Source organism: Eretmochelys imbricata, chromosome 14, assembly GCF_965152235.1.
Source record: "Eretmochelys imbricata isolate rEreImb1 chromosome 14, rEreImb1.hap1, whole genome shotgun sequence".
In the NCBI taxonomy this organism is placed as follows: Eukaryota; Metazoa; Chordata; order Testudines; family Cheloniidae; genus Eretmochelys; species Eretmochelys imbricata.
The window spans coordinates 25,208,112-25,221,297 of NC_135585.1; the positions used below are offsets into that span (position 1 = coordinate 25,208,112).

The 13,186-nt window shown below is 45.3% G+C and overlaps 1 protein-coding gene across 1 annotated transcript in view; it reads right to left on the bottom strand.

Moving 5' to 3' along the window:
* DNAH9 (dynein axonemal heavy chain 9) overlaps window positions 1-13,186 on the bottom strand; it is a 398,671-nt gene that overhangs the window by 322,546 nt on the left and 62,939 nt on the right. The window contains exons 18-19 of the mRNA XM_077834481.1: window positions 8,355-8,577; window positions 5,439-5,605 (exon numbers count right to left, since the gene is read on the bottom strand). Of these exons, the coding sequence (XP_077690607.1) occupies window positions 5,439-5,605; window positions 8,355-8,577 (390 nt within the window). The remainder of the gene's footprint in view (window positions 1-5,438; window positions 5,606-8,354; window positions 8,578-13,186) is intronic.

Here is a 13,186-nt window from a genome sequence, read left to right on the forward strand (position 1 = left end):
TTAATAAAAGTGTAGGTACTCTAATTAGTGGGGGAACAGAGCTAATAATAGATGACACTAAGAAGGCTGAGCTGTTTAATGTCTATTTTGATTCAATCTTCACTTGAAGGGTTAATTGTGACCAGATGCTTAACACAATTAATATTAACAACAAGGCGGCGAGGAACACAAGGCAGAACAGGGATAGAAGAGATTAAAGAATATTTAGATGAGTTAGATTTATTCAAGTCAGCAAGGCCTGATGAAATTCACTTTAGGGTATTTAAGGAACTAGCCAAAATCATTTTGTAACCATGAGCAATTATCTTTGAGAACTCATGGAGGATTGATGAGGTCACAGAGAACTGGAGAAAGGCAAACATAGTACTTGTCTTTTAAAAAAGGAGAACAACGAGGACCCAGGAAATTATAGACTAATCAACCTAACTTCAATACCTGGAAAGATACTGGAACACATGATTAAACAATCAGTTTATAAACACCTAGAGGACAATAGGGTAAGTAAAAGCCAACATGGATTTTTCAAGAACAAATCATGCCAGACCAACCTAATTTCCTTCTTTGACAGGGTTACTGGCCTAGTGGGTAGGGGAGAAGCTATAATTGTGACAGATCTTGATTTTAGTAAGGCTTTTGATACAGTCCCACATAACATTCTCATAAGAAAACTAGGGAAATATGCTCTAAATTAAGTGTACAAGTAGTTGAAAAAACATACTCAAAGAGTATTTATCAATAGTTCACTGTCAAACTGAGAAGACATAGCTATTGGAGTCCCACAGGGGTCTGTCCTGGGTCACTTACTATTCAATATTTTCATTAATGACGTGGCTAATGGAGTGGAGAGTATGTTTAGAAAATGTGTGGATGACACCAAGCTGGGAGGGGTTGCAAGCACTTTGGAGGGCAGGATGAGAATTCAAAATGACTTTGATAAATTAGAGATGTGTTCTGAAATCAACAAGATGAAATTCAATAAAGAAAAGAACAAAGTACTATGCTTAGGAAGGAAAAATCAAACTCACAACTACAAAATGGGAACAACTGGTTAGGTGTTGGTACTGCAGAAAAGGTCTGGGGTTACTGCAGATCACACATTGAATGAGAGCCAGTAATGGGATGCAGTTGCAAAAAATGATAATATTGTAACCAAAAGCACCCTGTATTCACACCCCACACATTATTGTAATAATCTTTGTGGAAAATATGCCTTGTGGGGTATCATTTAAAAACTAACACCACATTGATCATTGATATTCATATGTAGCCTATGCATGAAATGTGTATTATGAGTTATGAACTAAAGCTGAAATTATGACTACATGGGGTTACCAGTCTGGGGAGAGGATAAATCTGTTCCTCAAAGACAAAGGACAAGCTGACGCCTCTAGCCAGGTGTCATCAAAGCTGATTGGCCATCACCTCTCAAGTGGCCATTCTTTGGCAGGAAGGGGGCAGGAACAGATCAATGTGCATTTTAGCAACAACATGGAACCTCCTTCACCACGAGACTCCATGTCTCCGTCGGAAGGAACTTTATCTAGGGGTAACCCTCAGGTATATACATTTTGAAGGGTGAGTGGACTTTAAAAGTGAGGGACAAAAACACCCAAGGCTCTCTCTCTTTCACCTAAGACAACAAAGGAACCAGCCTTTTGACTTTTTGGGGGGGATCCTGACTGAGAATTTGGGCAGCAATGTTGCTGGGATCCTGTGGTAAGGATTTGACCTTGAAGCAAGACTAGCTGGTTACATTTTAGCAACTAGAAAGTGTTTTATCTTTATTTCTCTTGTACCCATTTCTACCTGTAATACCTTGTACTTATATGCACTTCAAATCTCTCTCTTTGTCATTAAATAAACTTGTTTTATTTTTTAATCAAAGCTAACTCAGTGCTGTATTTAAACTGAACTGCTTGGTAATGCCAAGGGAGAGGATTTAAAGTAGAAAACTGTTGAATATCAAACCCTTACAGGGGCAACAGACTTTTAATATGTGAAATGCCCAGGAGAGGGATTGACAGTGCAGAACACAAACATTTGGCACTGGGAGTGTGTTGGGATCATCCTGCAAGTAGTAACCCAGGCTGGTGGCAGCCAGAGTGTGGCTGGTGTTGCTGATAGGCTGCTGAGGCCAGAGTTGCTGGACCACGACTGTGGCTATACACAGACATTCAGGGTGTGACTTGCATGCTGGTAGGCTGTTTGTGAGCAGCCCAGGTTGGGAGCTACAATGGTAAAGCATTGTGAGGCACCCGGGGTTACAGGGCAGTGGTGATCCTGCCTAGTCTTGATTGCTCCTCAAAATGTGACAGGTGTATTAATCAGAGTGTGTCTTATGGAAGGTAAATGTCCCGCTCTAGTGAAGCCCCAATGGAGTGTTGTGTCCAGTTTGGGGCACCACACTTTAACAACAATATTGACAAATTGGAGAGAGCACAGAGAGCAATAAAAATAATAAAAGATTTAGAAACCCTGACCCATGAGGAAAGATTAAGAAACTGGGCATATTTAGTCTTGAGAAAAGAAGACTGAAAGGGGACCTAATAACAGCTTTCACATATGTTAAGGGCTGTTATACAGAGGACAGAGAGCTCTCTGTCCACTGAAGGTAAGACAAGAAGTAATCAGCTGAATTTGTGCAGCAAGGAAGATTTAGGATAGATATTAGGTAAAACTTTCCAATTCTAAGGATAGTTATGTTTTTGAATAGGTTACCAAGGGAGGTTGTGGAATCCCCATCACTAGAGGTTTTTTAAGAATAGGTGAGACAAACACCTGTCAAGGATGGTCTAGGTATACCGGGTCATAAGAACGGCCATATTGGGTCAGACCAATGGTCCATCTAGCCCAGTACCCTGTCTCCAACAGTGGTCAGTACCAGAGCTTCAGGAGGAGTATACAGAACAGGGCAATTTTGAAGATACTCACCTCTGTCTTACCTTCCTGGCTTCTGTAAGTCAGAGGTTGAGGTTCGCTTCAAGCATAATGTTGCATCACTGACCATCTTGGCCAACAGCCATCGATGAACACATCCTCTGTGAACTTGTCAAATTCTTTTTTGAACCCAGTTATACTTTTGGCCTTCGCAACATCCCATGGCAATGAGCTTCACAGGTTAATTGTATGTTGTGTGAAAAAGTATTTCCTTGTTTGTATTAAACTTGCTACCTATTAATATCATTAGGTGACCCATTCTTCATATTATGGGAAAGGGTAAATAACACTTCTGCATCCACTTTTTCCATATCATTGTAACTATCACTAAAATCAGACTCTGTACCAGATGACTGGTGGATAGCTAATGTCACGCCAAGTTTTTTAGAAAGACTCCAGAGGCAATCCTGGCAATTACAGGTCTATAAGCCTAACTTCAATACCAGGCAAGCTGGTTGTAACTATAGTAAAGAACGGAATTATCAGACACAATATGTTGGGGAAGAGTCAATACAACTTCTGTAAAGGTAAATCATGCCTCACAATCTATTAGAATTGTTTGAGGGTGTCAACAAACATGTGAAAAAGGTAGATCCAGTTGATACAGTGTACTTGGACTTTCAGAAAGCCTTTGACAAAGTCCCTCACCGAAGGTTCTTAAGCAAAGTAAGGAGTCAGTCATGGGACAAGAGGGAAGATCCTCGCATGGATCAGTAACTGGTTAAAAGATAGGAAAGAAAGGATAGGAATAAGTGGGCAGTTTCCACAGCAGAGAGAGGTAAATAATGGGGTCCCCCAAGGACCTGTACTGGGACCAGTGCTGTTCAATATATTCATAAATGATCTGGAAAAAGGGGTACACAGTGAGATAGCAAAGTTTGCAGATGATACAAAAATACTCAAAATAATTAAGTCAAAGCTGACTTTGAAGAGCTGCAAAGGGATCTCTCAAAACTGGGTGATGAGGCAAGAAAATGGGAGATGAAATTCAATGTTGATAAATGCAAAGTAATGCACATTGGAAAAAAATAATCTCAACAATACAAACAAAATGATGGGGTCTAAATTGGCTGTTATCACTCAAGAAAAAGATCTTGTAGTCATCATGGATAGTTCTCTGAAAACATCTGTTCAGTGTGCAGCAGCAGTCAGAAAAGGTAACAAAATGTTATGAACCAGTAGGAAAGGGATAGATAATAAGACAGAAAACATAATGCCATTATATAAATCCATGGTACACCCACACCTTGAATACTGCGTGCAGTTCTGGCTGTCCCATCTCAAAAAGATATATTAGAATTGGAGACGGGCAACAAAAATGATGAGGGGTGTGGAACAGCTTCTGTGTATGGGGAGATTAAAAAGACTGGGACTGTTCAACTTGGAAAACAGACTCTTAACTCTCCACAGTCAGCTTTGGACTTAACTATCTTGAATAATTTTGTATCATCTGCAAACTTTGCACTTCACTGTTCACTCCCTTTTCCACATCATTTATGAATATGTTGAACAGCACAGGTCTCAATACAGATCCTTGGAGGGACCCCACTGTTTAATTCACTCCATTCTGAAAACAGACCATTTATTCCTGCCCTTTGTCTCCCATCTTTTAACCAGTTACTGATCCATGAGAAGACCTTCCCTCTTATCCCATGACAGTTTATTTTGCTTCAGAGCCTTTGGTGGTCCTGCCTCAATGAAGGGAACGGACTAGATGACCTCTCAAGGTCCCTTTCAACCATACATTTCTATGATTCTATGATACTCTGACATAGCATGACAATACTGTGTTGTGACGTGTCAGCACAACATCAAAACCATTGTAATAAACAAATTACGCTGGTGAAACTGGCAACCCCAGGTATTTAACACTGATCATTTGCAAGTCTGTACCTAGAATGCTCTTCCATCCTTCAACTCTCTGATGGCAGCCCTGGACTCTGTGTCCTGGGGATGCATGGAATGGTACTTTGTCCTGGGTTATTGTCTATGCACAATCCTGGAATCATGGGACTGAGAGAAGGGTTTGGCCATTTTAGGGTGCTTATAATTAGACACATAAAAGACTCAATGCAAAAATTTCAAAAGTGCCTAAGTCACTTAAAATCCTAAGTCCCACTTTCAAAAGAGACTTAGGCACTTGAATACTACTTACAACCTGGACTTATCTCCCAGGGAAATCAATGGGAGTGAGGCACCCAAAGAGCTTTAAAAATCTGGACCTTAGACACTTTTGGTCACTCTTAGACTCCCATGCACCTAAGTCACTTTTGAAAATGGGACTTAGGCACTTTTGAAAATTTTAACCCTACTCTCGCTGAATCCACTCCCTACCCACTACAGCATAGAGACCCCAGAAAAATGCTATATCAGGTATTATACCTGGCCTTCTGACCAATTGGGAAAGATAAGTGGATGTTAGACAATATGCCTAGCAGAGCACAAATGATCTAGTAAGCCCTTCTCTCTCTTATTTCTGTGGTGCTGTAATTAGTCTGTACCTGAATGGTGCTTCTTTGCGAAATCTCTCTCTGAATTTCTGCTGTTCCACATCAAATGCTGCACAGTTCTTGCGAATAACTGTCACTTCATTTGCCTGCAAAGAAGCCACTTGCTGTTTCACAGTTATCGCCAACTTCTTTATATTGTTCCATTTTTCTGGCAGCTCCTGCAAGCAAAAATTAAATGTTGGCTGACAGTATGTGCCACTTGACATAACATGTATCTGACTTCTTTATGGATAGTCCCATGCTGGAAAAATACCAGATTTTCTCTCTCACACAATCAAGAGGTTTTTGCCATGATATAAAGGGCAAACACATGACTGGGAGTAAAACAGGGAATGAATTTTAAGCTTTGAAGATAAATGAAGATTTTACCCCTTATGAAGGTGTAAACCCTCTTCCCTCCTGAAATGTCCTGCCATGTTTTCTACACACACCAGAATCCTGTGAAATGTGGACAGCCCAGACAAAGGTGACCCTAAATCTTGCTCCTAGGATACATGAAGGCTGATGTACAAAAAATCTTGCTCCTAGGGTACAAAAAATACTGATCCCAATTCAAAGTCCAGCTGGCTCTTGTGCATCCCCTGGGAGTGGATGGAAGCAGGAAGATGGGCTCAACAGGTAGGCTGATCTTTTCAACTTAGTTAAAAATGAAGACTGGATGGTTCTATAATAGATGCTGTCCCGTCCCCTCTGAACAGAAGAGGGAAAGGTGGTTATAGTCAAAGGACCTGTCTGGAGAGACTCCTAGGGTAACATTTTCAAACTTGGGTACTTAATGTTACCATCTAAATAAAAATGGCCCAATTTTCAGAGCTCCCATGAACATCACTGGAAGTTGTGGATGCTCAGAACCCCTGAAGTCTAAGACACTTTCATTTAGGTGCCAAGAAAAGAAGCTTCACAAGGCAGGTTCTTCGTAAGCTGTGTATTTGTCCGGAGAATGGACTTCCTTTGTCTTTCATTAAAAAACACCGGTCAGAGCCTCAGCCAGTGTTGTGACCCGAGTCCTCCACATCTCTCAATTCCCCTCTTCCCCACCAGTGCTCTCAGAATAGTGGTTCTGTCTCATAGATCATTCACAGTCTGTAACAAAAGAAACTTTCCAGCTTGTTTTTGTGCCTGTTCACTTGGGTCAGAAGAGTAACTGAAAGTTGCCAGTGCTTGCCAGGAGAGAAAAAAACGTCTGGGATGAAACTCGACATGGTCAGAGGTTGCATTCAGTTTGGATAGTTACCCACACCTTCCAAAGGGGAAAATCTCCTGGCAACTGGCTTGCCAACCACAGCGGTCCCAATGCTTCCTACTTTCACCTCTGAGAGAATCCTTGAAGAGTTCCATCTCTTATGAGGATACTTTGCTCTTTCTACTTCCTTTCCCAACTGAAACCACAATGGGGGAAGTAGCAAGAAAAAGGTAAAATTCAAGCAGAGCTTTGGCCCACTTCTTACTTTAACAGCTGTCTGTCCTCCCCTTCAGTTAGACTCTATCCATTTGTATGGACTATTCATGCACCAATCAGCTTAAGATCTAGGTTCCTCAAGATAGCAGAAGAGAGCATTATATAAAGGATCTTATTTGCCTCTATTTCTCTTGCTGTATGTGGAAGTAAAGATACTGACTGGATCTCTATGCAACTGCATGGAGCTGAAAAGTTGCTGGACAGAAAAAAATGGTTCCCCAGTTCTACTCCTAAGGACAGCCTTGGTGTTTCAACTCCCCTGCAAAAAATTTAGTTGCTGAAATTTACTTATAAGAATACAAGCACTAAAAACCAAGGAATTCCCAAGATAAGGCAACTGTCACACCCAACAAAACTCCACCTATAATGCTTAACTGAAATCCTCCTTCCACAAATCTACAAGAGAGTCACTTTGTGAGGAAGATCACCTTTAGCCCTAGAAACCTGCACCGGGGCCCCAGGAATATTTAATAATTGGACTTTGTAATAAGCCTCTCATTTTGTATTTTTCCATTTTAACAGGATCTAAAAGATTTCTCAGGCCCCTGTTAACCTGGTAACTGAGCACCTCACACCTCAATGTACTTCACCTCACAACACCCCTGTGAGGTTTGGAAGGACGACACGGAGGGAACTGAGGCCCAGATACTAAGGGCCAGACTTTTAAAGGTATTCAGGCACTAAAAGATGCAGCTCCGTGCCTAGTGAGATTTTTCAAAAGCACCTGCTGCCTAATGCCAAGGTGGTTTGCACAAGGTCACACAGGAATCGTGCAGCAGAGGTAGGAATTAAATGCCAGTCTTCTGAGTCTTAGGCTAGTGCCCTAAACAAGGGACTACCCTTTGTAACAAGAACATAAGAATTGCCATACTGGGTCAGACCAATGGTCCATCCAGCCCAGTACCTTGTCTTCCAATGGTGGCCAATGCCAGATGCTTCAGAGGAAATGAACAGACCAGGGCAATTACTGAGTGATCTAGCCCCTGTTGTCCAGTCCCAGCATCTGCCAGTCAGAGGCTTAGGGACACTCAGAGCATGGGGTTGCATCCAAGCACTAATGCCCTCTCATTACAGCACTCACCAAAAAACCTGCTTAATGGACCTATTAAAATTAACTCCATAAAGTAATTAACAGATCTACCTGAACATGTGTTCTGTTCTTATGCAGCGAGTGCTATCCATCTGGGGAGGGGCACTGCATCGTTCACACTTAACAACAGGCTAAATCTCTGCTGTAAGTGACAATCTTGATGTAGCTTTATCTAGGGAGCTGCGATGGCACATCCACAACAGATGTTCTGCCACTTGGCTATCAAAATAATCTGCCCACTGAGGCCTACTGATTACTAAACCCGGGTACTTAACATTCGCTAATATACACTGATCACTTTCTTTTTAGGTGTCTAATATTTTGCAGTTTTGTGTATTGGTCATAAGTTTTCACCAACCTCTAATTGCTTATACACCTCATCTGTAAGTTCTTGCTCATATATCTTCAGTAGCTCAATTGTTTGCTTCAGGGGCTCAAACATCTCATCCGTGCTGGTCTGTCTTTCTTTAACAGCCATAAGATGACCCATAATCTCCACCAAACCATCATAATCTCCTTTTTCAACCTCTTTGTTCAAACCTCTATCAGCATTCTTTATAAATTCTTCAAGATTAGCCAAGCTAAATAATACAAAACAGGAAAACACAGTGAGAGCAGTTTATATAAAACGGTTACTCACCTTCTCGTAACTGTTGCTCTTCAAGATGTGTTGTTCATGTCCGTTCTAATCAGGTGTGCATGCACTGTGTGCATAACAGCCAGAAGATTTTTCCCCTAACAGTATTCATAGGGTCGGCCTGGGTGCCCCCTGGAGTCGCGCCTTCATGTCACCCAATATAGGGCCCCTGCCGACCCAACCCCCCCTCAAGTTGCTTCTTGCTGGGTACTCCGGCAGAAGGGTAGGAGGGTGGGTATTGGAATGGACATGAACAACACATCTCGAAGAACAACAGTTACGGGAAGGTGAGTAACCGTTTTTTCTTCGAGTGCTTGTTCATGTCAATTCCAGTCGGGTGAATCACAAGCCCAAGTTCAGGAATGGGGGTCAGAGTTGTCCACTAATTGGAGTACTGCTCTACCAAAAGCCATGCCATCTCTGACCTGCTGGGTAATTGCATAAGGTGTGGTGAAAGTATGTATGGAGGACCATGTCGCTGCCCTGCATATTTCCTGGGTAGGCACCTGAGCCAGGAAAGTCGTTGAAGAGGTCTGCACCCTGGTGGAGTGCGCAGTGATCGGAGGGGCAGGCACCCCTGCCAGATTATAGCACTCTCGGATGCAGGACAAGATCCACAACGAAATTTGTTGAGAAAAGACTGGAAGACCCTTCATTCTGTCCACCACAGCCAAGAATAGTTGGATGGACTTTCGGAACAGCTTTATTCTCTCGATGTAAAAGGCTAATGCTCTGCGGACATCCAATGAGTGGAGCCTCTGCTCCCTGCCACTAGAGTACACCTTAGGCTAGAACACAGGGAGGAAGATGTCCTGGTTGATGTGAAACTGGGAGACAACCTTTGAGAGGAAAGCTGGGTGAGGCTAGAGCTAAACCTTGTCCTTGTAGAACACTGCGTAAGGGGGCTCTGATGTTAGGGCCTTGAGCTCAGACACCCTCCTAGCTGAAGTTATTGCCACCAGAAACACCAACTTGTATGAGAGGTAGAGCAGGGAGCACGTTGCTAGCGGTTCAAAAGGTGGCACCGTCAGTCTGGAAAGAACCAGGTTGAGGTCCCAGGCCGGGACCGGCTGCCTGACTTGTGGGTATAGTCTGTCGAGACCTTTGAGGAAATGGCTGACCATAGGGTTGGCGAAGACTGACCGTCCCTCTGCGCCTGGACGGAAGGCAGAGATGGCGGCCAAGGGAACCGTTATTGATGACATGGACAGTCCTGCTGCTTGAGATGGAGATCATGCCACTTATATTAGACTGATGCAAGCATTGGAGACGAATGGTGCTGCGCCGAGCAGACTGAAAATCTCTTCCACTTGGCAAGGTACGTAGCCCTGGTGGAAGGCTTCCTACTGCCAAGGAGGACATATCTAACCGGGTCCAAGCAAGAGAGCTCCTTCGGGTTCAGCCATGGAGCTTCCACGCAGTGAGGTGCAGTGACTCGAGGTTCAGGTGTTGAAGACGGCTGCGATCTTGAGTTAGTAAGTCCGAGACGAGTGGCAAGGTGACTGAAGATTCCACGGACATTTCCAGGAATGATATGTACCAGTGCTGGCGGCACCAGGCTGGAGCTATGAAAAAATCACTGAAGCTTGTTCCCTCCGTATCTTGAGGAGCACCTTGTGAACGAGAGGGATAGGCAGAAACACATATAGGATATAGCCTCCCCATCACTGGCGCCAACTTTCCTTGGCGCCAGTGGGTGCTCGCGCCCGCCCTTGGCCCCTGCCCGACTCCACCCCCTCCCTGCCCCTATTGGACCCTCCCCAAATCCCCGCCCTGGCCCCACCTCTTCCCGAGTGCACTGTGTTCCTCCTCCTCCCCCCTCCCTCCCAGCGTTTGCTGCACAAAACAGCTGTTTTGCGGCGCAAGCGCTGGGAGGGAGTGGGGAGAAGCAGGACGTGGCGGCGCGTTCAAGGGAGGCAGCGTGGAGGCGGAGGTGAGCTGGGGCGGGTCGAGGAGCTGCCGGTGGGTGCAGAGCAACCACCAATTTTTCCCCGTGATTGCTCTAGCCCCAGAGCACCCATGGAGTCAGTGCCTATGCTCCCCACGGGAGGAGCAACACATCTACGATGGAGCCTGGGCTGTGATTTAGGGAGGAACAGAACTGCTGGCACTTCCTGTTGCATCGCGTGGTGAACAGGTCTATCTGGGGAAAACCCCACTGATGGAAAATTGAGTTTGCAATGTCCAGGGAAAGGGGCCACTTGTGGCCGTGGAACAACCTGCTGAGATATCCACCAACTCGGTCTGTACTCCAGGGAGGTACGATGCTTGTAGATGTATCAAATGTTCTACACAGAAGTCCCACAACATAAGGGCTTCCTGTCACAGGAGCATGCACACCCGTTTGCTCATATAAAACATCGCTGTGGTGTGGTCTGTCATAATTGATACACGTCTCCCTGTCAAATGGGCTCAGAAAGACTGGCATGCCAGGTGCACTGCTCTCAGCTCTCTGACATTGATGTGGAGAACAAGTTCCACCTGAGACTGGAGGCCTTGTGTTCTGAGCTCTCCCAGATGTGCTCCCCAGCCCAAGGCTGACACATCCGTCACCAGCGAGACAGATGGCTGGAGGATAATGAAGGGGACCCCTGCACATACTATCTGTGGGTCAAGCCACCACAGGAGGGAGTTGAGTACTGTGCAAGGCAGGATTACGATCCTGTCCAAGCTGTCCCAGACTGGCCGATATACTAACGCTAGCCACACCTGAAGAGGTCGAAGTCTGAGTCTGGCATGCTGTACTACGTAGGTACAAGCAGCCATGTGTCTCAGGAGTTTCAGGCAATTCCTTGCTATGGGTGGTGGGGAACTGCCTAAGACCTCATATGATGTTGTCAAGGGACAGAAACCTTGCTTCCGGGAGGTATGCCCTGGCTCTTGTTGAGTCCAGTACTGCCCCTATAAACTCTATCCTCTGAACTGGGGACAGTGTTGACTTCCCCTCGTTCAGAAGGAGGCCCAGTTCATCCAACATCGTTCCTATGAAGTCGACTTGTGCCTCCATTTGAGCTCTGGAGCAGCCCTTGATGAGCCCATCATCGAGGTATGGGAACACTTGTACCTGCTGCCTGTGCAGGAACGCAGCCTCAACAGGCATGCACTTGGTGGACAACTGAGGTGCAGCTGACAGACTGAATGGGAGGACTGTGAACTGGTAGTGGGTGTTGTTCACCACAAACCTGAGGTATTTTCTGTGGGACCGAATTATTGCTATGTGAAAGTACATGTCCTTCAAGTCGAGGACAGCATACCAGTCTCCTGGATCCAGTGAAGGGATGACGGAGGCCAAAGAGACCAGGCAGAACTTGTGTTTCTTCATGAACTTGTTGAGTTCTCACAGGTCTAGGACAGGCCTGAGCCCTTCTCTGGCTTTCAGTATTAGGAAATACCAGGAATAGAAACCCTTGCCCTTCTGCTCCTGAGGAACCTCTTCCACTGCCCCAGCGAAAGAAGTGAGTGCACCTCCTGTATATGTTGTTGCTTGTGAGAGAGGTCCCTAAAGAGGGACAGGGAAAGGGGGTGGAAGGGTGGGAGGGCACAAAATTGGATAGAGTATCCCCTCTCTACCATGCAGAGCACCCAGCAGTCCGAAATAATACAGGACCATGCACAGTAGAAAGGGGACAGTCGGGGGGAAAAGGTAAGGCGGGGTAGATCCAGTTCTTGTTCTGGTACACCATCCTCGACCGCACCTTCAAAAGGCTGGCTTGGGGCCGGAAGGTGCCTTGGGTTGGCCAGAGCTCTGGCCTGAGGATGGGTGCGGTGTCTTCCTACCGCCCCTATTCCTCTTCTGGGAACCATCCTGTCGATTGTTGGTAGAACCACGGAGGAGGCTATGGTCTGAAGTGCCTGTGCTGTGTAGCGGGAGTGTGTATGCCCAGGGACTTGAGGGTGGCCCTTGAATCTTTTAAACTGTGCAGTCTTCTGTCTGTCTTTTCAGAGAATAGGGCCTGACCTTCAAAGGGTAGGTCTTGAATGGTCTGTTGGACTTTGTGAGGGAGTCCAGAGACCTGGAGCCAAGAGGAGCTTCTCATGGTCACCCTCATAGCCATGGTTCGGGCAGCCGTGTCAGCATCGTCAAGAGCTGCCTGAAAGCAGGCCCTAGAAATGAGTTTGCCTTTCTTCACCAAGGCATTAAATTTGGAGTGGGAGTCTGGTGGTAACAGCTAGGCGAACTTGGCCATCGTTCCCCAGGTGTTAAAGGAGTACCTACTAATGATGGCCTGCTGGTTTGAAATGTGGAGCTGCAAACCACTGGTGGAGTAGACTTTTCTCCCAAACAAGTCCACCTTTTTCGCTTCCCGATTTTTAGGGGAGGGTCCCTGAAACTCCTGATGCTCCCTTTCGTTTGCAGCATCCACCACCAAAGAGAAAGGTGTAGGATGAGTATAGAGATGCACGTATCCTTTTAAGGGGATGAAATGGTGTCTCTCATTCCTCTTCTCTGTAGGGGGCAAAGAGGCTGGAGTCTGCCACAAAGCTTTTGTGGTCTCATTTATAGTTTTGATGAGTGGCAGCACAATACGTGAGGACCCAGGTTCTGGGCCACC